General features: G+C 35.0%; 1 protein-coding gene across 2 annotated transcripts in view; it reads right to left on the minus strand.

The window, feature by feature from the left end:
• Positions 1–1,502: 1,502 nt before the first annotated feature.
• LOC109071993 (BRISC and BRCA1-A complex member 2) overlaps positions 1,503–27,254 on the minus strand; it is a 72,921-nt gene continuing 47,169 nt past the window's right edge. For both annotated transcript variants that reach the window (XM_042742945.1, XM_042742947.1), the window contains exons 7-12: positions 14,113–14,222; positions 6,446–6,545; positions 4,264–4,334; positions 3,142–3,224; positions 2,577–2,730; positions 1,503–1,838 (exon numbers count right to left, since the gene is read on the minus strand). In XM_042742945.1, the coding sequence (XP_042598879.1) occupies positions 1,775–1,838; positions 2,577–2,730; positions 3,142–3,224; positions 4,264–4,334; positions 6,446–6,545; positions 14,113–14,222 (582 nt within the window). In that variant the 3' untranslated portion in view covers positions 1,503–1,774. The remainder of the gene's footprint in view (positions 1,839–2,576; positions 2,731–3,141; positions 3,225–4,263; positions 4,335–6,445; positions 6,546–14,112; positions 14,223–27,254) is intronic.

Consider the following 27,254-nt stretch of genomic DNA (forward strand, 5'->3'; position numbering starts at 1 on the left):
GGCTTAAAGGAGCCATCAACTTTTCCTTCACCTCACTCAACACCACCTTAAATGGGGGTCCACACAGTCTGATGGGGCCAGTTTAGCAGCAGGTCAGAAAAGGTTACAGTGCCAAGTGTGGAAGCATGGGAAAACAGACAAAAATAATCTTGTTATTAATTCTTTTATTAAGAGACTTGATTCTATTTAATGACCCAAATGCATTTATCCCATGGTTCCCAATTAGACATGACAGCTCCTACACGACCAACAATAAATATAGCAGAGGGCAGACCCCCAGGCCAACAAAGACCCCTGACAATGACCCCTGCGCTTAATGATGAAAACAAGCGAGCTCTCGCTCTTACATTCTCTCCCTCAGCTGTAGGTTCTCTCCCACACATCCCGTTCATGTCTACACTCCCTTAACAAACACACTCACACACATATGGTTCGCTCTGGTTCATGTCTGAAACCCTGTTAAAAGCTTAAAAGCGATTAGGGTTGACAGTGATGACACGCCAAGACACTTTTCTATCACAAGAAAACAACACATGCAGACACTCACTCACACATACATACATGCAAATTGGAACCAAATGTCTCAAAATGCAGAGCAACTACATTCTCCTTGGCAAATTACAAGATTAAACAAACAATTTCAGAAATAAAAGTGCTCAAAATGTAGATGCTTTTTCCAGTTTTGCAGAATCTAATAATAATAAAAAAAAGACTTTCTTTGACGACTTGCTTCATACATATTTACAAACTAGTATGGATATATGAATAGCTGTGTAATGCAACTCAGTATTGAACCAACATGAAGTTTTGTGCTGAACTCTTTCTCTCTTAAAATTAAGTACTGAAGTGTTTGCTAGGGCAAGGATCATTATTACCATTTTTCATTCTTAGGATTAAGGATTTGAACTAACACTGACCCAAAGTATTAAACTGAATCTGAAGCCTCAAATTATCCAATCTGTTTGGCGTTAATGATTAAATTCTTAGATTTCACGATTTCTCCTGACACAGTCAAAAAGACAATTCAATATTGATAAGACGAGATTTAACAGATATAGCATTTAGGCCTTGTCTTGATCTTGGTAATAAAAGGTAACACAATTTATGCTTACAAAATACTAATAACTAGGAGAGTTATGAATGATAGTAGCTCCATTCAAATCCAAGATATTCACATTCATCCAAGCATGGCCTTATTGGAGTTAGCTACTAAATGAGTTCCTATCCCTATTAGTTAACATTAGTTAATGGATTAATTAACAGTAACTAACAATGCAATGCAACGCGCTAACAAGCAATACATTTATTACAGTATTTATTACATTTAGTTCACTAATGTTAATAAATGGAAACTTATTGTAGAAGTGTTACCAAAATAACACACTGATACAGCTCAGCTAATGATTTTTAAGATTTGCCTAAAATAAATGTGTACAAAAATGCAAAACACCTTAAAAGTAAAAATAATTTTAAACATAGAGTAACAAAAAACAGAAACCGAGTAAAGCAGCAAAGTTACTTGATTTATTGACGCAATCTATTCATAAAGAACATGAGAAAACACACAGCATATAAATTATACAAAAAATTCACACAGTACTTATAAATGTACCAAATGACATTGCTTGTGAGGGCAGGAGCATTGAAGAGGAGCAGTTGGCAGACTTGTGAGTCAGACTCTTGCTTGACTCTGAGCACATGCTGTCTCCTGTACGTACATCATGTTCATAGACCATCCATTCAAATCAGAGAGCTCCTAATTCACACAGTAAATTTACAGTTTTCCGTTGGCAAAAGCCCCCTCCTGGAACTGAGGGATAAAGCTTTTGAAGTAGGCCCTGTGGGAGAGAGAAAATGAGAGTGAGAGAAACAGAAAAGAAAGAGAAAGAGACACGACAACAGCAGTGTCATGTAGAAACTTACATGTGAAATAACACGGAATCACCTACTGAATGTTAACCTGACTAATTATTAGAAAAACAATATTTTCCTATTTGAAATACAAGACTACTTCATTTAATGTGTTAATATTTATATTAACAGTTAGATTTTTAATGACAATTTTTGCTGTTGGATCACAGATTGGTATAAAGAATCTTTAGATTACGCTGGTATTGATATTGACCACTAACAACTTTTTTTGGCACATTTTTAGTATTTTGTATTGCGACAACACTTACATATGTTCAAAAAGATGGGGAATACAAACTACAACCAATAAGGCCAAATTACAGAAAAGACTAAATAAGCTGGTAAAGTTAATCAGGGAAACTACATTTTAAATCACTGCTAAAGCCAAGCCAGAAAGCCAAAGGGAAAGTTATCCAAGCAGAGAACACAAACAGAAGAAATGTATCATCACTAACACTTATCACACTCAGGGCAAAGAGTGCTCTCCAGCTATGAGGTGTGGCTAGGTGAAAAAAGTCCAAAGGTGAACACTACACATTCCAGTAGCCTCCAGAAAACTCACTTAGACTGCATGAAGTGAAACCAAATGAGAGGAATACCATTTGAAAGGAAGCAAACTATCGGTTGCTCTTTGTTGGGAGGACTCATAATTCATTTGTTCTTACTTGGCTCGCTTGGCCATCTCGTTGCCATCCCAGCGTGGACTGTAGGGGTAAGATTTCTGCACCTGAGAGTAGAGCTGCCCACTGCTGGTGAAGTGATAGATAGACTGAAACGTGAGGGTGGGTTGATCTCGAGGGAAGTATAAAGGCAGGTCCACTACAAGAAGACAGCATGGAGAACAGCTCAAATACAGATCATCCAGAACAAAAATGGTGAAGCATGAAAGATACCACCATGAACGTGGTGGAAGTTCATATTTTCACAATATATAAAGGCAACTCATGCTCACTGGACATATGTGACTCTGGCTACATTTCTACAACACTGCAAAATCTTACCTATACATACAATTCAATGCTCAAGGACTAAAATAGCATGGTTGCAAATGCATTTTTATCTGCAATGGAAAAAAATAATATTTAGACTCTAGATCATTTTATGCATGTGATACTGGAAAAGTACAGCAAAATGTACACGGAATAAGCTATTTCAGTTTTTTGCAGAAATATTGCCAGAGTCATTTATTTCCAATGATCCTGGGTTGCATAAAGGAAACATGTATCTCACCATGGACCAGGAAGCAGAAGTCTTTCCACATGAGCAGAAGGGTGAGCTTGGTAAACCCAACAGCATCATACTCTACCACACCCCTGTGTAGTCAAAACAGAGTAATATTCATAATTGATAATATCGTTGTATAAAATATAAGATGCTAAAGAAATCTTGGCATCTTCCCTGTAATATTGGCCTGATTGCCAGTATCTGTACCATTAAACTGCACTTCAATCAAGACCTAAATATGACCTCAAAACAAAAATATACCCCAAAAAATTACACCCTTGACAAAAAAAGCACCAAAAAAAATGTTACCCTTGGGACAAGAGTAGCCCCAAAAATGTTACCCTTGGGACAAAAGTAGCCCCAACAAGTATCTGGACACTTAAGCTACAATTGCAATCGTAATACAAGTTTCCTTCAGTAATACGACTTCACATTTAATAAATCAATGTGCAAGGTTGTGCCTCTTGTCAGACTGCCTTGTCTGACGATGTATTAAGGTGTGTTAATAAACTGGAGACATCTTGGTGCCTTGTGTATTACAGCCATTATAAAGTTGCTGTTTGTACTTGTTTATGAGATTAGAAGCAGAATTATCCTAAGTAATTAAAAAAAGGAATTAATGTCGGTAACTAATTTCTCATGAACACAGGGGTGTGGTGAGCAGCTATACTGGTTACCACTACAGGTACAGGCTTGCAAGACCAGTTTTATTCATTCATTGTCTCGATTAAAAGTTTATATATATATAAAATAAAAGCTGACAAAGAATCTGAATTCGTATGATTTATTATATATTATATATATATACATATATATAATATATATATGTATATATATATATATATATATATATATATAGTATATATATATATATATATATATATATATATATATATATATAATATATATATATATATATATATAAAATAAAAGCTGACAAAGAATCGGAATTCGTATGATTCTAGTTCACTACTGAATTTAGTAATAACACTGTTAATTTATTAGGCTGCTTTTATGATAAATTGCTTGTGTTTTTCTCATTCTTAAGCTGTTAAATAAATATGGCTTACTCTAAATGTCACAGAGATAATTAAATTAAGCAGTATTTAAAGGGAAAAACAGACTCACATTCCAAAGTGACTGAGAAAAGCAGCAATGTATTCTCTCCTCTTGTGATAACCTTGAATGACATACTGAACCTGTGTTAAGAAAAAAGCAATAAAAAAAGAATAAAACAAAAGTTTATTGGTGGAAAAATAACTAAATGAATGTGGCTGAAAGAATTAAGTCCCTGCACACCAGAAGCAATTGTTCACAATGAACAGAATTGAGATGGATAATGAAACTAACCTTGCAAAACCAACACTGTTATTAACATTGAACCGACTTGAGCTGAATAAAGACACTATTATCTTCTGTAGAGTGGCTTTACAACTGAAACTGATTTTTTTTTTTTACAACAAAAATTATCAATTAAATTTAGTTACTATTTAATGTAACTTTTATAAATTTTATTCAATTTAACATATTTTTGAAATGATCAATTTAGTTGATGAAAAAGTGCAAAATTTAACAAACCATTTCATTCATTAATTTTAAACAAAAACCTTTTGTCAAAGAACATTTTTATTAGCAAAATTATTTATGGTTTGTCAAAACAGTACACACACACACACACACACACAAAATGCTAGGAATAGACATGACGCGTCATGTACACATTACACAACTAATCAAATTTGCATCTTCTGTGTGTAAAACAACACCCTACATAGCTCAAAAGATGATGCAATTTGCAGTTGTGCAAATTTTAAAATGGATAACAGAAAAAGTTCCCTGTCGTTCCAGCACTGGTCTATTAGATCAGATTAGATATAGCTGCTTGATACGAAGAGAGTGATATGTTTTTCACAGGTGAGATCAAGAGGAGAGCAGCTCTGGTGTTGGTGTGTATAATGTGTGATGTAAGAATCAATGCTGATCTCTGTTTCATGATTCAGCGCGTTTTCAGAGAAGACCCACATCTGAAGAAACATTATGCAGCTCAATGCAAGTCACACACTTGTTCTTTTCGTTTCTCTAAGCCTTGTTTGTTTAGAGGAGGTGTGTCAGGAACTTTGGATCAGTGAACTCTACACCCACACATGGAGCGTGGGAGATGTTGACAGGTTAGATCAGTGATCACAGAACATGCTTTATCGCAAAAGTTCAGAGTCCAGCTTTCAGTGTCTGTGTGCTCATTCTGGAATAGAAAATACCATTCATAACAGATGTGATCTGTCATAATAGTGTCACTTTCACAAACATGATGTGGGTCATGAAACCGCCACCATATCTGATCTGAGAGCTGCAGCAGAGCTGAAAATGATCAGTGAATAATGGTTTCAATTTTGGTCTGTCATCACACAAACTACAGAGTGCTGCTGTGATGGCATATTTTTGTAGGCCAATCCATCACCATGGTAACCCAATGGGATTATTAATGAAGCTTACATATTTGTTCATCATGATTAACAAATGGATTTTGAAGCCTAAATACAATCTTCAAAAGTAAAAAAGCCAAATGTAAGCTTATAAAAGTACCACATAACGGTCTCATGACTTCAACGTCACCATCAATAAGTTTCCAACAACACTTTCAGTAAGAATAGTTTGCAAGAGTGTGATTCTAAACACAACTAGGTTGTGAAAACAAAACAGTGAGTAGATTGATTTTCCTGTTTTGTATGATGATGTTTAATGACTCCAAAAACCACTACTGACTCTAAGTCACTACACTACACTTCAAGCACTGGAGTAGATATAAGCGCTCTGAAACACATCATCTATATGCATCTAATTTCTCTAATATAAACTTAAAACTGGGGCAAGAAAAGTTCTATGTTGTCAATTCATTTTCAAGTAGACTAATGTGTGACCCTAGTTCAGGTGAGTGTGTCCTGAGGAGCTGGTGGCCACTGGTGGGGCATGAAGTGGAAGATTGGAAGGGTTGATTATTCATGCTGTCTGTGTGGATATGAACAGTGGGGCTGAACTGAAGTAGAGATGTCAGGGGAAAGGAATGTCAGTAACTCCTCAGGCTAGTGACAGTCACACTTATTTCCGCATGTCTAAACTGATCAGAAATGTACATAAACAAATAAAAACACATGCATGCGATTCATGCAAACACATCAACTTTACCATCCGTACACATCATTGTACACTATAAACAAACCCACACTTCACTGATAGTGTAACCTAACTGATCATACCATCATAGTAATTAAATGAAGGAACACACAAACAGAAAGTAAGGATTATCTTTTACCTTGTTTGTGAGTAATTGGCACACTTGAGGCACGTAGTCAATGAGGCAGCCACCACTGGGGAATGCTGGGATATGTAATGCAGAAGATCCTCCAAGTGCACTGAGAGAGAAAGAGGAGGAAATAAAAGAATAAAAATACATTTTATTTCACCCCTACATGCCTTAAAAGGAATAACATTATTGACAGTTCCTGTATTCCATATAGCAACATTAGTGAATTGCTAAAAGTGTTTCTGGAAGTCAACATTTGGTGAAAGCACAGAGTGCCCAAGCACTCAACTATGTTCAGTTTGGGAATTCTGAAGTACTTTAGTGTGCAGAACCTGGAACAGCATCTACAACCCATTTCCATAATTATACAATACATTATCTACTCATTCTTTATAACTACTATTTTTCACATTTTATAATACTATTAAAGCCATCAAAACTGCGGAATAACAAATGTAAATTACTGTGAACAAAAAATGTTCAATAAATGAAAACTCTCGTTTATTCTTAAAAGTAGTCCTTTGAAGACTGTTACAGCTCTGCACACTTTCTGCATTTTCTCAAACAATTTCAAGAGGTGCTTTGTATGCTGGGAACAGTGTTGGGGAAAGTTACTTTTAAAAGTAATGCATTTCAATATTGATCGATTACTTGTCAATAAGAGATGCAATCGATTAAAGCAATCATGGTCGATTAACCTGTTTGATTTTGGGCTGCGTGCAGCTCATGCTAAATACATAATACATAAAGGATATTTGTATTATTTAACATTTTTATTATTGCAGTCATATTCTGAGTTTTAATTAATTTTGAGGAAAACTAAATCTGATTTTTTTTTGTGAATGAGTGAGATGAATTAATGCATGTTCACATTTATTCTAGAACAAAAGTAACATATTATTCCCGATTTCTCTCAACAGGGGGACAGGAGAGCTTTCAATCAATAAAAAAAAAAAAACTAACTTTACTTACTTATAAAAAAAAGTAACACTGTAAATTAAAAAGTAATGCGTTACTTTACTAGGTACTTGAAAAAGTAATCTGATTATGTAACTCGCGTTACTTGTAATGTCTTACCCCCAACACTGCCTGGGAACTTGCTGGCTGTTTTTTTTTCTTCCTCCCAAGCATTTAACATCAAAGGCTTTATTTATTTATCAGAATTTATTAACACTTTATTTTAAGATGCCCTTGTTACGTTACACGTACTTACTATTATAATAACAATAAATTATACATAATTATGCACAAGTAACCCTAAAACAAACCTTAATCCTAACCCTAACCATATATTAAGAACATGCAGTTAATTAATATTACTCAGTAGTACTTAAATGTATAATTACACTATAACAGGGATACCTTAAAATAAAGTGTAACCTAGAAATTCAATTATGTTTTATATTGAAATTTTTGTTCAAGACCTTGTGATTGAAATGATGGTCTTGGACTAAATCTTGGACTATGCTTTTATACATAACGACTTACAATGCATTCAAGGAAAGTTTTTTTTTCTTTCTTCCCAGAATTGGACTTTAATGGTCTACACTGCATCTGTGCTTAGAAATCTGCACTATACATACTCCCCCTGCTTTACACATGAACAGATGAGTGTTCTGCTGTACAGCAGACGGGAAGAGAGAGAGAGAAAAAAAAACACAAATAGACAGGATTCTCAGAAAACAGTGGAAGCTGCCAGATCAATGACAGATGAGATGATGTGATAGGTTCATGAAAAATATGATGAGAACCTCCATTAACGGCTCTTATGTTGGAGGTTTGGTTGTTAGATGCTTTTTTTTGCCTGGACAGTCTCTTTATAAACAGCCGAAAAATAAGAGGGATCTCTAAATAGAATATGAAGGAAGATTACAAAATACTCCCAATTTTTTTTTAAAAAGAGGGGAAAAGGGAACATTTCAGATATTCTGCAACTAGTCTCTGAATATATGAAGAATAGCATCTAGAATCCTTTGTCAGTTGGGTTTAGATCAACAATGCCCTTGACTGACAGTAAGATTACCTTTTGCTGAAACAGTCTCTGGCAATATACAAGCATGGAAATGTCATACACGTCCATCAAGCTACTGAAGTATATTCATGGACTGTTTAAAGATGTTAATGCACAGACGTGTTATTTATTAACTGCGGAAACAGGAAATGAAGAGGAACGCCACTCACATGCTATTCAGCTGTCAATTCTCCATAACAAAATGTTGTCCTGTACTACAATGACAATAGAGCAGCATCTCCATGGAGATACAGCTCGATTCTGATGTGTGTGATGCTTGCCTGTGCAAACATTGTTGGCGTGGTACTAAGGTGTTTTGTGTGGTTGCTAGGTTGTTAGTAAATTCCCCTACCAGTTGTTCCCTAGATATTCTGAGTTATGGGTCAATGTTTAATACTAAGGTTGTGAGATTTTGAAAAATCTCTGACCCTGTCTAGTGCATGACTCTACCTAAGCAAACAGCACGAATGTTATGCTTTGTCTCAGCATCTTGTGCAGGCATAAATCCAGCAGCCATAAGCACCCCAGAGTAGATGATAATTTGTCTGTTGGAACAGGATAGACTTATGGGGATTTTTGTTTAATAGCTATTTGAAGCAACCAAGAAAAATCTCAGCAGGCGATATTTTTAGGGAAGATTATGGAATTACAACCTTGAACTGAAGTTGTCTAAGAATATTCTGTTCTGACTTGCTTGAGCAGATATTACAGGGATTCACAGAAGCCAACAGACAAAAATAAATATTATGAGAATGGTATTTTTTTTCACACAACCATTCAAAATATATATATATTTTAAATAAATCAATATTCTACTCAGCAAGGACACATACAATTGATCAAAATTGACAGTAAAGACTTCTATAATGTTAAAAAAGGTTTATATGTAAAATACAGTAAATGCTGTTATTTAGAATTTTCTATTCATAAAATAATTCTGAAAAAACCCCCAAAAAAACCTATCCATATTTCCACAAAAATATAAAGTGGCAAAATTGTTTTCAGCGTTGATAGTAAAAACAACAACAAAAAAATCCCCCAATATTATCAATAATACTTGATCATTCTTTTTATTAATTATTATTAAATAATTATAATAATTGGTAATGATTTCTGAAAGAGTAATGGCTGCTGAAAATTAATGTTTCTTTTGTGCTTTTCAGAGTTTTATTGGGCTTGTGAACAGACTCACACTGTTTTACAAACTCAAGAACAAAGAAAAGAACAGAATAAACAACAACCAGAGACAAATGAGAAAACATGCAAACAATCTGCACAATAATACAAAGCACAACCAACACATAGCCGTCTTCTAAACAGACAGAAATGCAATCAAAAACAGAGTTGGGGGGGGGGGGTTCACAGCGCTGTCAAACTATAGAATGTGTAGGAGTCGATCTCGCACCATCACATGTTGAAGGAGATGTGAAGTCCACTGTCAAACTCAGTGAGCACTTCACAGTCATAATAACACAGCCTGCTGTGTGGGAGTAGAGAGTGGCCATCACTGCAAGAGCGATATGCCGGGTAAACCTGGATGTGTGGATTCAGAGAAAGAAAGACAGAGACAGAGATAGAGAGAAGGATTCCTGGGAGGGTTTTATTTCACTGAGCTCAGGCAGGCTGAGAGCGACCTCTCTCTTGCACTTCTCTTTCAAGTCCCACTCATTCTCTCTCTGGTTCTGTGACGGGGCCGCAGGGACGGCCGCATGACTGGCTTGCTGGAGGGGATGCATTCTGTGCCAGCCTGGATGAGAGCTGAAGCAGGGGATTCCTCACATGTGCTGGGTTTGTTTAAAGAAATTAAAATTCTGTCATTATCATTTACTCGCACATCGTTCCAAACCTGCAAATGACTTCTTCTGTGGATCACAAAAGGAGAAATGTCCTGGTCCTGTCCATCTCAGTCCAAAATGAATTGAATAAAGCTTAAATTGTAATCTGTTTGTCAAAAACATTAAATCAAGCTATCATATGTCTTCAGAAGACTTGAAATATTGTGCATGTGTTGCTATCATTGTACAAAAGGAGGCATGAACAAGTCAAAAGGCTCCAGTGTTGCTTGGTTTGGAAAGTTCTTCAAAATATCTTCTGCTGTGTTTCACAGTGGAAAGAAATGCATACAGATTTGGAACCACATGAGGGTGAGTAAATAATGACAATTTTTATTTTTGGTTAGCGCATCCCTCAAAAAAGGGAAACAAAAAAGAAGGAAAATCTGACCACACCCCAAGCCACACCCACAAGTCACTCCCCAACACTCATTAAAAATATATATTTTAGCACATTAAAATATATATCTTATATTGTAAAAATACATACTCTCCTGTAAAAAAATTAAAAGTAGCATTTAATAACCATGATAGCAATGTAATAATATATTATAATAAAGTACTATAATATATTATAGTAAAGTATACAGAATTATTATTATTATTATTATTATTATTATAATTAAAATACCTGCCAAAAGTTTGGAAACATTACAATTATTAATGATTTTGAAATAACTATTTTCTGCTCATCAAGGCTAAATTTATTCTATCAAAATACAGTAAACAAAAAGAAATAAAAAAAAGAAATATTGTGAAATATTATTATAAATACAAAAAAAGTTTTCTATTGCAATACATTATAAAATGTAATGTTATTCCTGTGATGCAAAGCAGAGTTTTCTTTATCATTACTCCAGTTTTCAGTGTCACATAATCTTTTAGAAATCATTACAATTTATTTGACTCTCAAGAAACATTTCTGATTATTATCAATGTTGAAAATAATTTTGCTGCTTCATATTTTGTGTGGAAATGATGATGCACTTTATTTTTCAGGATTTTTTTTTGATAAATATAAAGTTTAATGAACAGCATTTATTTGCATTTATCAAATACATTCATTAAATCCATTAATGCATTTATTAAATAGAAATCATTTTAAATGTCTTCACTCACTTTTTGTCACTTTCATGCATGATAAATAAAATTATTAATTTCTCTCTTTTTTAAATCTTATACAAATGTTAGTGTTATCATTGTTTCCACAAAAATATTAAGCAGCAAAACTGAGAAATGTTTCTTGAGCAGCAAATCAGCATATTAGAATGATTTCTGAAGGATTATGTGACACTGAAACTTCTTTGTAAACAACAACAGATTTAGAAACGTTTCCAAAGACGAATGTTGCGTTCCCAAATGCAAATTAAAGTGGCTCAAACCAAGCGCAGCACTAACAGTGAATCGAAACCAAAAACAGTAACTTACTGTAACAGCAGACATGTAGCGCGTCACACTACAGCCTATTATATAATTACAGCACAACCGTTGTTAATTTTATGACAGCACTACCAATCTCAAATTCTCACCACCATTCATAAAAAGTCACTGGGTCGAATAAAGGCTGATTTATACCTCTGTGTCGGGTGTTAGATTTTTGGAGAGGTGCACGTCAGGCTACGGCATAAGGGAGTGCATCTACGCGAAGGTTACGGCGTAGGTCCGACGCAGAAGTATAAATCACGTTTCAGCGCCGATTCTGCTTTGAAGCATTTGAACGCGAGCTTGTGCAGCGCTCTCAGGACCATTCTGTGCATGATGTTTCTTTTCACAATTTATTTAGGTAATAGCTTAAGGCCATTTGTGTGATTTCAATCATCATGCAGTAACCAACCCCCCCCCCCCCCCCCCCCATAAAAAAATAAAAAAAATAAATAAATAAATAAAAAAATTGGATCTATGCGCATCAAATGGGTCGTCCCTCAGAGGTCAGAAAATTACATCCCTGATCCCTTCAGTACCTATAGCAACACTATAGATTGTGCTGAAGTTGAGATCACAGAACATCAACGCCACCGCCAAATGGCACAAAGCACAATAAATGTGCACACGCGCACACACACAAATACCATCAGCACAAGAAATGTCTGAAACAAATTCAACTCATATCAGGTATAAACATCCACCCACCCACTCACGAAAAAAAAAGTTTACAATGTGTGTATTGTATGAGCATTAGTATCTGTGCAAAAAGTTTAAATCGAAGACAGAAAAGTGGGCTTCAAAAACACTGTGCCATTGTTTAACATTCATTATTTTTCAGGTATGTCCTCAGGAGCCTGTTTCTACATTTCCAGCATTACTTTGCCCTCCTGGCTCTACCCACAGACACACACATATACTCCCACCCGCCTGTCCCTTCGCCTAAGTCACCCTAGTTTGAGCTGATACCATGCTTGCGTGGAGGCAAGGTCAACCCTGTGTGGTTCTGTATTATCCAAACTCCCATAATATAACGGGGTGGAGAGAGTGTGGCCATGACAGATAGAAGCTGACATGGCTGCAGAGCAAACAAACGGGCTTGTTCCTCCTCCCCTCCCGCTACGCTGATTTGAGTAGATGGAGGACAGCACAGTGAAAGACAAAAAATAAAAAAATTAATCAGGCACCCAGAGGCTGGCATAAGATCTATCTGTTGTGAAGTCACACTGAAGTTTCCTACATTCCTTCTGAGAAGTGACCTTGTGTTCTGGATACTGCAAAGGGCAGATGGGAAATGTCAGGCTAAACAGCCATTTTTGAAAATTTCATGGTTGACAAAGTAGATTACAACTTTAAACTTCCATATTGTACTACATATAGTACAATTCTGCTAAATTATCAATCAGGATTCATTGGTACAAGCCTCAGTTCATACAGATATGGCTTAAAAAGATCACAGTAACAGGGTTCCAGAAGTTAAAAAAAAAAAAAAAACACATTCCAAAACAAATATTGATAGTGGGTTAGAATGCATAAACTTCTCAGATGTACTATGAGCTCTAAGTGCGAAATGGAAAAAATCAAAACCAAGGCTGTTTCAAAAAGTGGTTGTTCAATGCTGCGATCTCTGCATGCAGCGACAGAGAATGGAAGAAATAATTATCGGTCTTGTATTGACAATATGTTGATCATCTGTAAATCCCTAAACAGCTGTAGTAAGGTCACATAAAATGAATAAAGCAGGAGTGGATGAGTACCACTATTTATGAACGTTCCATGGTGCACAAGATCAAATTAATTCCAGGTTGTAATGCACAAACATTGGACAGGTGGAAAGAATTTAGTTTTGTACACGAACTGAAAACAGAGTCAGTAATGTCATGTTCTGCAAGTCACATCAATAACCGAACCCTATAGTAACGGCTCTCGTCCTTGCGTAAATAGAACACTTTTTTTTACTGACTAACTCTCAATTCCTCCAGGATTTCAGGAAGTAAACAGCAAAAGAGGAAGTGCTGTCTTTAGTTCATTTATTCAAGTAGGCAGTTGGATAAGGTGAGTCATAAGTCGTGTGCTTCAATCTCTTAAATAACGGTACAAAGCAATTTTCACTCAATTATTTTCATTAAACTATTATTAGCAGATACAAGAAATTAAGATTCAGTCTTTCTTATCTGTGAAAACTGCCTAAACTTTTGGGGGAAATAAAATGTTAGAATGAGAATAACACCCCTGAAATGGCAATCGACAAGAAATAGTTAGCAGCATTTCATGTTTTTACTGGCAATTAAAAAAGGGACTATTCCTTTAATACATCCTGCCCCAATCTCTTGAGGTTCTTTAACATTACAAATCTGTATGACCTGGGAAAATTAATTTTCACTTAAATGGAATAGGGTGAAGTCACTCACTGCTCAATGCTGGGAGACAGGTAGAGTTTTGGAAAGACTTGTGTGGCTTCAGCATCTTCAAAACTAACGGATAGAAGTGCCACATCTTCTCCTGGATCCAGTGCTGTGTCCTAAAAGAAGCACAAAGGAAAATATATATTTTAAATGATTATATTATAGACTGTATAGACAATCAAATATGCGGTTGGCAAGATTTTACAAAACAGGAGTGTGCATGCTACTGCTAAACCTAATAATTGGTTTGCATTTGTCATATTGTGATTATCAGGATTGGACGACAACTGTGTCTGCTTGGCTGATGAACAGACATCTAAATATCAGAAGGCACCTTTTTTTTTAAAAGATGAATAATAGGTAAAATAAATGTAAATACTGAATGTCTCATATGTTTTTGTATCATAAAAATAGGAATTATATTGTCTATCCTTCTAGCTTAGTGGTTAACTGGTGGGTGGCGGATGTTTGATTGCGGACAACAGATCTGATTAAACATCATTCATGTGTAGTACTGCACATGCATCAAAGCTTAGAACAGATAAAAGTCCTGAAGATATCTAACACATTTTGATATTCATATTAGCACCACCCACATAATATGAACTGTCAAGTAATCATATGCTTAAAAAGACAACAGCAAATGGGGATTTTTTGGGGTTCTGCCTTACAATGCATGAAGGCTCTGAGGCAAACCAATGCACTGGGAAACACTAAATGCTTTTAGCTAGCAGACAGACCAGCGTGGCTGGTGCGGAGCAACTTCTCATCTGAAGGTGGTGTGCAATTTTGGCAGGAAAAGACTACAACCAGAATTCACGCTGCATTAGCTTTAGCTTCAGCTATGGCCATATCTGCCACTCTTCAGCTTATCACATCAAAAGGTTCCGCAGGGATCTAGATGATACTTTCTGTTCCTGTTCTGTCTGAGCCCAGTTTTCCTACAGCTAGGCCCTGATGTACGTCATTAGCACCGTGGTGGTAACAGAGGACTCTAATCAAATGTCTTTCAGTCAGTTTGAACTCATCCATTTGTGATAATTGCTGCCTGCCGTGTAACCTCTGCTCCCATTAGAGTGAGCCGTGTGTGTTGGATATGTGACATTACCAGTTTGAGGGGACGTGTGCGGGATAACTCGGTGAGGCACATTGAGGTCCAGGGAGAAATAGTGTGCTCAGCCTTGATAAATATGAAATGGACATATTCAGCCATGGCTTGACAGTCTATTTGATGTTATAGCGGAATGGTTCTCTCATCTCTAACAAAGTTGTATTGCTCTTGTCCAATTATGAGTGCCAAAAGATTTCTGTGATACATTAGAGCAAAACAATTAAGTACCACATTACAAGACTCAATTATTTGTGTTTCAGTTGTGCTGTTGGAAATGATGTCTTAGCAATGTTAAGAATCCAACAATTTGCATTGTGAACACAACTGACATGGTTTGCACAACAATGATGCATGGAATCAAGTTTGTGTAGCTGGCATCCCTCTGAGGTCTAGGGGGTTTTGGGGGCCTGGAGAAGTTTTGACATGCCCTGACTTTTGTGCTTTTTTCAGTTGCTTCTAAACATATACATGGCTAAAGTCTGAAAACACTGTAATCAGCACAAACTGGGCTACAATAATATGTAAATAGCATGTATGTACATGATTGTGTTTTTGAGAAAACAACGTTTATGCGTGGTTAGTGAAAAACTAAAATTTTGAAGTCACTGAAATAAAGTCAAACAAATACACAAAATTTGTTCACAGGACTGTCAAACCTAGAGCTTGTATCTTAGAAATTTTGCTTCAAAATGATGTGAAAATCATCGTTTACTCACTCACAGAAAACAATAGATTGATTTAAATTTTCTAAGACACTTTTTGTTTGTAAAGGGCATATGTGAGTAGGCGTCAACTATCATGAATATTTGTGTGATTCACACCTGAGAAGACAAAGGCCCGCATAATGAGCTGCATAACGAGCCTTTCAGTCAGGTGTGTGACTGAGAGGGAAGAGTTACAAGAAAGAATGTTTATGTTTGTAGTTTATTTAGAATATATTTAATTATCCCACAAAATAATTTGAGATTCACTTGCAAGTGCAGTTAAACAGTTTATTAGGAACAATCAAAGCTAGCATACTAGCTAGATCTTTATTAGTATCTAATCTATTTTAATATGGATTAATTTCTTAAGGTCAAAATATACGCACATTAAATGTATTTTTGTTTTTCATTTTAAAGTAAAAAGTACAGAGTAAAAAAGGTGGAGTTAAAAATAATTGTTTCACGTTTTCATGATTTCAAGTTTTTTTTAAGAGTAGCGTTATAATGTAAGTGTTAGAGCTGGGAAACACTACACAACATTTTAAAAAATTGGATAGATCTTAAAATACTGGGCATAATACACTTATCGTCTTTGTAATAGTCACAGAGAAAAAACTGGCCATCATAAGCACCTTTCACAGAAATACCAGTAAACTGCAGTGAAATTAGAGGAACGTCTTTACCGGTAAATTCAAAAATGTGCTGTTCACACAGGCAACAGCGTTCCACCTTTTTTCTGATATAGCGCCATTCACACATCAGTTTTAAATTACCAGTAAATTCTGTGACATTATATCATTAAACGTAAATGACCTCTAAACGGCAGCACCTTCTTCTTGTTTTCATTTTTGTGTCAAACGTTCACAATCATGCAGCTTCTTTTGGCCCAGAGACATCGTATTAGACGACTTCAAACCGAACTACACAGTGTAGAGTAAATCATCATTATGTCAGAATTTTATGACTGGCCCGCCCCAGAGACACTTAAGTTTGAATTTTAACGGCTCTGGATTGGCCCAGAGTACACATATTACGTAACCGCGTTCTGAACTCGTACGTGCTCATTCCGGTCATTTTCATTCTGTGTTCACACACAGAAGAATTCCGTCAATTTACTGGTAATGTTACAACTTCTCATACGAGTAAATTGCTTGAACGAATTCACATGTATTTTTAAAAAAGGCCTGTTCACACATGATCTCTTTACAGCAATTTACTAGTAATTTTCCAGTAAAGTCTGTATGTGTGAAAGGGTATATACACTAAACGACTGAGGATCATACAATACCATCAAAACAAAACAAAGTCATGCAGAAGCATATGCCTTATTGCTAGGAGATGCGTGACAAATGAAAACAATACGTGTTCTAAAATCGGCTCAAAAAACCAAACATGTTTGATATCCTCTGACTGGATGGAGTCTGTGAGCATCACACACTACGCAATTTTCTATTGAATCTGTCAACTCAAATCTGCAGTCTGGCTCTGACATTCGCCAACTAACGTCAACCCCTCCAAAAATCGGGTAGTGTATTCCAGCCTTTATGGAACATCCTGATTTCATACACGTAACGGTAATTGATATCATCAACCTTTTGCTTGACTACATTATCACACAATAATGTGTTAATAATGTGTTACTAACAAACCACGATTCCAATTCACCATCTCAGACAACAATCTTCTAAAAGTGAACATCCTTAGGTTTTGCTAATGATATGAAAAGCCACACCTTGATGATAGGATTGGTTACATGTTTATGATGGTATGAAACAGGGCCTGTTTCAAACCACATTTTGAGAATTGCTTAATACACTGCAGTTTTGAGAAAATGCTCAGCAATGGTGTTGACTAAAGAATTTGCACATGGTTTGCCTTTAAGCATATTAAAAACACCAGGCAGACAATGTGTCCTAACCAGACGCAATGCAATAAGATTCCTGCGACAAGCAATCTGTCTGTCCACACCAGACACACCACAACAGAATCAATCAAAATTCAGTGCCAATAATAAGCCTGTGTGAATGGGTAATCTCTGCAAGCACACTGCACTTGCAACGAAATGGAAAAGTACATAATCTAATAAACTTCTTTAACATTATTACAAATACATACTGAGTTGACTGATACCATCTTTTTCGTAGAATGCAGTTGTATGTTCACATATAGTTGACAGTTCGAACATTCTTATTACTTTAACTTTATTTTCAAGATCTGAGGTAAACGATCTGTTGTTGCTTAAAGGTCATGCAAAGGGATAGTCAAACTCACATTGAGATCTGAACTGATCTCAGAACTGAGATCATCATTGTCATAGTTTGAATGCTGTTGTTGTAGCCACAATGTTGCAGAAGCTATTTCTTAAATAGAATATAATGTTTTTTGTTCATTAACACATATGGTTAGGACAGTATTAAAAAGTTAGTGTTCATTTGAACAAAAATTACAGCATCAAATTCTACTCCACAGCATTTGTTTTTTCTTGCATCTGACCTTGACAGACTGAACAAAGGAACTGGCCTGGAAGTATGAACTGCAGAAGATTTCCATGTCAAAGAAGGCAGAGACATAAAGCACAGTTCAAGTTCAGGTGTTTACCAGCAAGAGCGAACTTTTCCGGAATGTTTGCTATGGCAAAAAGTTTAGAACTCCCAAAATGAACTCCATTTTGGCCTGATTTTGTTTAGAATGTCACACAGTTCATTCTTTAATTTCACTTGAAGTATTTCAGGGCCTTTACATTGTATTATCTTACACTAAAGAATATACCAATACATGTTTATAAGCTGCTTTCTCATCAGTATGCACTACTGTGAATTGGAAATATTGGTTCAGTAGATTTCAGAGACCTTTGAAATGAATGTAGCCTCAAGGGCTGATAATGGAAATATCTAACGAATAAGCTTCACATCATTTAAGATTGTCCATGACTCACAAATTCATCAAGAAAGTTTGAGTTCACTACTCAAGATGATTTGAAAAATGGTTTGAAATGTTTTACGAGCAGTATGGGCCTTCTGGGGCTAGAAAACCTAATTTTCAGTGAAAAAAAAGGGTTCATAATTCAGTCATTAATAATATGGGGCTGCTGTTGAAAAGCATCAATTTGATGAAGCTCTGAGGGCAAACGTGTAAATCTGTTTGAACACAGGAGGAACAAAATGTCAAGCGCAAAGCTAACATACAACACTTACAACTGTGTCTTCTTGCTCTTCATCAGCCACCATCTTACAACATGGACCTGGGCTGGGGGGGTGGGGGTGCATCTACTTCCCAAGGTGTTGTTTGATTTAATCAGCTTGCATCAGTTCAGCGCTATGGTATGACCCATGCATTCCCAGAGACATAATTCATTCTTGCTGATAGGCATTTGTGGGATTGTTAGGTTATGGCTGGCACAAGAAAGAGGAGATGGAGAAGATTTTTATTTTTGTGTGTGTGACTGATATTGGCATAGGAGCAATGCATACGACTAGTTTATATATACAGGAAGCATTTGAAGCTGTCATTACGAAGAAGTATTAAATACATTTCAGTAAGCGTGTTCAAAAATTTTTCCCTGAGTCATTCCATTTTATTACACAGAACTTAATTTCTGAACTTATTTGTTTTGTTTTCTTTGTATGTATGGATTACTTGGCTTGTTACCGACATCTGGTGAAAATTTCATGTCAACAGCACCTTTAGAAATATATTAACTGAGAAAAATGGTGACGTGTTCAATACTTATTTTACCCGCTGTATGCACTTTCTTCTAACTTGTTTTGTTAAGAAAGCAACTGCCAATGAATGAATGAATGAATGAATGAATGAATGAATCAATGTCGTTTTTGCTCCAGGCAAAGGATAAGTCAACAGAAAAAGGATTGGGATATTGACTAGAGCTTGCTTTAAAAAAAAAAAGTCTAAATTTAAACGAATAAAAATTTAAATTATGATTGGCAGACATATAAGTAAATGTTCCTCAAAAGCCTAATGTATAATATTTGATATGTTTTAACATTATTTTTCTGAAAATGATGCATTTTTACATTTTACACTGATGCATTTTTACAATTATAAAGACATTTTACTGTAACGAACTATCAGATGTAAAAAAAGTATAATACAGTTCCATATTTTAACATAATCTGTTTCCCCAATAAATCTTCAGTAGGTTACAAGAACACTTATTATTCTACATATAAAGAGCATCTTTACTGTGGAAGTCTGTGCTTTGGGCAAAATGCTACTTAAATAAGAATAAAGGTGCATCATTAAAACATGCTCTTAAAGGTTCTTGGTAAAGAACTAATGAAGACAACAGTGATGACTTATGAGAGTTTTGAGTAACCCTTCCTCCAGGACAGTGAGAGAGGGAGTATTGTGCACTCCGTAACTCCTGTTTAAACCAGTGAGTCAGTGTCAAGGAGTCGGGGGTAGGGCACGGGGCTCAAGGGTCTGGGGCCCGTTCTGTTTTGTTTTATGACCTCCCCTCGGGTGCTTGCCACACTGCGTGATGTGACATCGTAGAGATGTGACAGCTGTCTCCAAGCCAAAAGCTGTCTAAAACCAAAACTTGAGGTGGAGTTGATTCGTTTGGCCCCACTATAGAAACAGTCAGGACTGAACTGCTCTATGTTTTCAGTGCCATCTCATATGGGGAAAGCACAGAGACCTGAGAGGTCAGCTACAACCATGACTTTGAAGAACAGGTGCCTTCCCACACTTAAAAAATAAAGTTTTCAAAAGGGTTTTTTGCAGTGATGCCACAGAAAAAAACATTCTGGGTTCCCCAAAGAACCCTTTCAGTGAACAGTCCATAAAATACCTTTTTTCCTTGTGAAGAACATTTTAATAGCCTAAAGGGCATTTTTTAACCACAGCATTTAACATTAACTTTCAAGATTCATGTAGTGGCAATACATAACTATATTTTAACTATATTTTAGACCATAAAAGAGATGATGCCAACCCCTCAGAGGACCTCAGACGAGGCTAACCCTGAAACAACATACAGAACTACCAAATTTTGCCATAAGTTTGATTGCATCATATAATAATTGCTGTTAATAGTGTTCATCGTCTGTTTGTTTACGTCTTTAATTGATTTTTCAGAACATTTCTGCCATATGCACATAAACGGACAGTCATCACTGATAAGCTACTACTAAATATTGTAGGAACTTAATTTTCTGTAAAGTTGCTTTGCAATAATTTGTATCATAAAAAGCGCTATACTGACAAATTTTTCTACATTCCAAAGATACTGAAAATGTGATACTGTGTTCAAAAAAACAGCAAAACAGCACTTTTTTGATCTGTGTTTGTGAGAAAAAATATAATGAACAGTTAAGTGAATCTAACTGTGTGCATTTTTATGTAGTCAGACACTTTTGTCCAGTGTTCTGCATGCATGATGTCACTGCAATTAATGTCAAGCATGAAAAGTCAAATCACATTTCAGATGATAACATATTTCAGAAAAGATAATGAAAGCTAAAAAGAGCCAATCACTGATTAACTAAAGACATTTTAAGAGGTTGTGTGTTACATAAATAGGTGGGGAGGGTTTTTTGGTGGATAAAGGAGGAGAATTGTGGAACATGTTAACAATTTGGGCACACCCTCCAAGGTGGAGAACACAGCTGGGCTACAGTGTCTGTATCTCATGGGTGTGTGCATGCTTGAGCCAAATACTATTTCAAATGGGTGGTGGCTGAGGTAACAACGTATCCAGAGAGCTACTACCATTGATCAGATGACCCATCTGATCAAATGATACGATAAAGAAAATAACTTTTTATTCATAGTCTAGAGTTGACTAAATACTCATGTGACAATTGTGAGTTTCATGATGAATTAATTGGGAACAACTACAATGAAATTAGTCATAAGTTTTCCACTTTCTTGTGCACAGTCTCCCTGGTGAACATCGTAAGTTTGCTCACTTAGACTAGTAGCTCAATACTATTTTAACAGGCTGCATGATTTGTGGCTTTTGAAGGGTTAAAACAAACCTCAAATCCCTAAAAATATATTAGTCATTTTTAAACACATAAACATACATTTCTCTCTCTCTCTCACACACACATGTAAAATATGTTGTCTGGTTATCCCTTGATGTATATGGAAAATGACTCCCTAACTGTTGAATCCATAAATCACAAGTCAATGTGTTTCATTACTAACATGTATAACTGATGCTGACTGGTCAATACAAATAGAGATTAAAATACATGATACAACAGCCATGAGTTGACACAACATCTTCTGGTAGAGGGATGGTATGCAATTAATTTACTAAATATAAAAAAAGTACATATTTTTTTGTTTATTTAATTTTTTTATTTTTATAATATATTAAGTGTTTACAAGCAACACAGCCATAGAAGGCCACACTAAACAAACTATATAGTTTTACTTTGGGTCGTACCTATTAACAGTCTTAGAACATATTCACCAAATAGCATAGCCTCTATCACTGGAATATGAAAAGCATGGCTGGCTAACAGGCTAACACAGAATGACAGTTCATGTTTCTAGTGCTTGAATATTGGAACTTCATAATCTAAAGCAAGCTTCTTGTCATCCCACATCTTTCACTGTTATTTGAGATCTCTTCAGGTAGTGCCGGAAAACAAAATTTGTTACCAGTGCCATAGTATTGCAGTAGAAATTGAAAACAAGGAGAAAAAATTAATTAATAAATAAATAAATTGGAGTTTACTAAGAACTTTAAGTCTTTTGGATATGAAACAAAGCAAAGAACAGAGAATGGCTTCCGTGAGTTAAACTCAGAATGAAATGGCTTCAGGTAGCTACAGGCAGTCAACTGAAAACAGAAAACATATAGAGGAAAAGTGTACACCCACTCGCCAAACACACAAGCAGTTTGAAAAGGGAGCAGTGCCTGGAAATGGCAGCAGTGTGTGACTCACAAGAGGACAATCAACAGCTGCTTGATATTGAGCCATGAGTTGTGGTCTACAGCGAAAACAACGCTTCTCCACTTTTTCTAAACACAAACAAACTGTGACCCAGGTACATCGATGACTGGAATCATGGGAAAAACTGTTATACCACAATGATGAGGAATAACAACATAAAAATAGACAGACCACACTCTACAGACAGTGATTATTTTGGTGAAATATCTTTACATTTAAAAATATTCTGTAAAATCAATGAATTGAGTAAATGTAATTAAAACATTTAAGTACATCTGAATAACTACAGATAAAAAGGTTATTCAAATATTTGATTAACATTTGATTAACACTAGGCTCTACTCTTCACCAAGATGGCAACATAACAGAAAACCCTATAAATCTCAGCATAAAACAGAACATTAAACACTAACAGATCTCCTCCTATAACAATCTATTGCAAAAACAAGCAGAATATCATGTTTAAAGATTAGGGAATATTGATATGGAATAATTATTGTAATAAATCATCAAGACTCTTCAATATCATTTCTCCATTCTCAAAATTGTTATGTTTAATTTGTCATTTAGAGATTTTTTAAGGTAGTTATTTATTATTGTGATGTTTACAAAGCCATTGGATTCATTTTTAAAGTGCACTTGCCTAGTTACCTCTTGAGAAATGAACTTGACCAGTCTACAAATGCAGTTATGGCCTGATTTGAGTCATTAAAGCTCATTTTATGATTTTTTTTTTTTTTAAATTCAAGTAGATAGCAGGTGTTCTTACATGAATACAAAGAAGCTGCTGGGCAGACTGAGATGCTTTAAGCTTTTTATAAATGTAGACCCCTCACTGATGCACACACATTACAGATCAAACTGAGATTTGGCACTAAGATTGGTAATTGATGAACTGTAAAGTAGTTCTGAACAGCATAATAAAGAAATATACACAAAATATCTATAGAGATGTATACTGGGCAAATAGGAATCAATTATAATTGTGTAATGCAAAAAATATAAAGGCAGTATAAATGGGTCAACAACAATGATTGACACTACTGTTTTATCTATTTCTTGCTGCAAAACTTAGATATATATATATATATATATCTATATATATATATATATATATATATATATATTTTATTATTAAACAGATATCATGCCGTACATTAAAACATAAAGGTATTAAATCCCATTAAGGTATTAAGTTCCCACACTTCAATAGCAAACTCGCCCCTGGTAGTTGGCATTTATTAAACAGTACGATGCATCCATAAAGATGACTTGTCATCAATGCGTATCATATGTTGCCAGAAAAAAAGTCATAAGCTTTGCACTTGGGGCGTGAAGTCATGATAGCGGCGTGGTGATGTCCTAATTTTTTGCGCTTGTTTGATCCTGTCTGAGAAGTGTCAACACACCAGGGTGCTCACGATGCACCGAGTCAATGTTGAGTAATTGCTATCTCATCAGTGAAGAGATGGAACAGGGGCATGTGACGTGAAGTTTGGTCATAATCATTCTAGCACCTGAGAGCATGACTTGGCCACCACGACCATATTAAGAAACACTATTTAGGAGGGGTCCCGTCATATTTTAACTGGAACAAATACACACAGATAAATGAGAAACAGATGCATCAACTTTGCATAAAAAATAATCCAGCTGAGCACAACACAAATGAACAAAACACATTCCAGTAATTTACATAAAATCGCAAGCTGTCCTACAATAAAATCACTTGAATGAATAATAATAATAATAATAATAATAATAATAATAATAATAATAATAATAATAATAATAATAATAAACAATCTATTTCTAAAATACACGTTGTAATTCTCAGAAAGGAACAAAGGAAATAAAACAGAGCAAGAGCATGACACAGACATGCATCACAGAACAATGATTAAAACAACTGTCTATTTTTAGCAATACTACTAATAATAGATCAGCTGTTGTTATAACTATTGTGAAAGATAGACATAATAGTATGACAAGAAAGAAAAACAACAATCTGTCAATTTGTCCAAGAGTACTCTTTAAAAGAAGCAAACTCTGATACACTTAAGGGGTGAAAAGGAAACTACTTTTGACATTCACATCTCCCCTGGCCTTAAAAGTGGGATCAGAAGTAATTTTGTAATATCAGATTTGTAGGGGCCATTCACAGAATGAGTTGAGAATATCTCTGATATTTTTAATGCAGATTAAACAATAAAAAAAGTATCATAACTAAAGATTTAAAAATATATATATAAAAAAAAAAAAAATAAGTAAATATAATGATATATATATATATATATATATATATATATATATATATATATATATATATATATATATATATATATAAATGTCATGTGATCATAACAACCACAGAATGCATATGCACAACTGACAAACAGATTGCACTGAAAATTAATTTGCACACATTTACACACATGCATAACCTATAAGGCCATACACCATGGTATGACTTCATGATCAGTAGATGACCTTTAGTGATACAGGATCATGTGATAAGACTATTTAAATCTTTTTCTATTTTCTGGTTGAAGTGAAGTATCTTGACTTCAGCAACATAAACCTTACATAGAGCTCACACTCACACAAAGATAAGAAAAAATGTGTCATTAAATTTTGAAAGCCTTTTCCACACTTGCTTATGGTGAGGACAGAAACGCCTCACTAAGTGAGAAGCAGATTATCTTTCACAATTTCAGATCTAATTTACAATTTGATTTTCTAATGACGTTACTGGCCAACTAGAAAGTCACAAAAGCTATTTATTTTAGTAGGAAAAAAAAGAAAAACATGAAAAAAAAACATGCACAAAAATACGCAAAATAGGGAATTATGTTGCATTAAGGACATGAATTAACATTTGGGGTTGTGTCCAATTGCCTGAGGGATTTTATGAAAATAAAAAGAACATAATAAAGAATAATAAAGACACAGCCATTTACACACAGGAAAAACACGATATATATTCAGCTGAACAAGCATTTCATCAGGGCGGCTCATAGGTTCTGTAAGATCAATTAGGTCAACTGTAATATTTTTTCAGGGTTAGGCTTTGTCCACCCTTCTTTAATACTTTCCATTCAGAATTCCTCCCTTGTCAAAAATAAATAAATAAAATATTAATAATAAGCTCATTGTATCTATAAAAAATGTCCTTCAAACCAGCAATTATCTCAAAACCATAAGAGGGTGTGTTTCCTGCTTATCTTCTTACTGTACTATTTTTTGATGATTTAAAGCCTTTGTGCTATTATGTTTGAGTGTGCACATGTTTCAAAACATCCAACTGCTATAAAAAATAACTAAATAATAGACAAAAATCATTTCTTAAATATCTCAGTTTCATACTGAACAGGAATAGTTCAACCAAAAATGAAAAGTTTTTTTCTGTGGAACACAACAGGACCAACAAAGTTATAAATAGTCAAACGACAGTGTACTGTTTTCTAAGTTCTTTAAATTAATTATAATTAAAATCGTTATGCACTGAGAATCAACCCACTGTTATAGCTTTCAAATGTCTTTTGGATGTATTGATGCATTGTAAAAATGCATTGATTCACTACAGAAGGTCTTTGTTCACCCCCCAGAGCCATGTGAGAGACTTTTTTTTTATGGATGGGCGACTTTTATTTAACTTCTTTTGGACTGAAGCAATGCAACACCCGCTGACTGCAATGATAGAGCTTGAAAGATCAAAGACCATTTTTAATATAACTAATATGCCTCGGAGGTGAGTAAAACGCCGCCTCATTTTCATTTTTGTGTGAACTAACCCTTTAAGTGTCTGCCGTCTCACTAAATGAGGACGTAAACACATGAACAACATCTCCAGAACTGCTCTGAGAGTCACTTCAAGAGCATTTGACCGTTTGATTTGAGTAAAACTAGCATCATATCACATACACAGAGCTGTAAAGGTATTCACCACAACCCATCAAAATAAAAGTCCAGTTTAATTTGAAGACATTTTGCCTATTACTATTTTTCAGTAGAATGTACATAACCTACTACTACTACTACTACTACTAAAATGAAACAAACATAATTTTTTAAGGAATAATCACGCAACATTTCTTCCATGTTTTAATTTTAATAGTAAATCCCCTTTGTTTTGCCAAAAAATAAAGTTTGCATAATTTTCGATAATTTAAAGATAAATGAAATTAATGTTTTATGCCTTCATTTGATAACCAGAAAAATGTACATGCACAACACAGAATTTCTGAGGGAAAAAAAAAAATCATAAGGTTACTTTAAAAAAAAAAAAAGAATAAATTAAGTCGTTTTATGCATTCAAATATTTAGACATGCTAAAACACAGAATTTGGTACCGATAAAAAATATGGTGAGAAAAACTAAAAAAAAATCACAGCTAAAACATTT

Source organism: Cyprinus carpio, chromosome B17 (genome assembly GCF_018340385.1).
Source record: "Cyprinus carpio isolate SPL01 chromosome B17, ASM1834038v1, whole genome shotgun sequence".
Classification (NCBI taxonomy): Eukaryota; Metazoa; Chordata; class Actinopteri; order Cypriniformes; family Cyprinidae; genus Cyprinus; species Cyprinus carpio.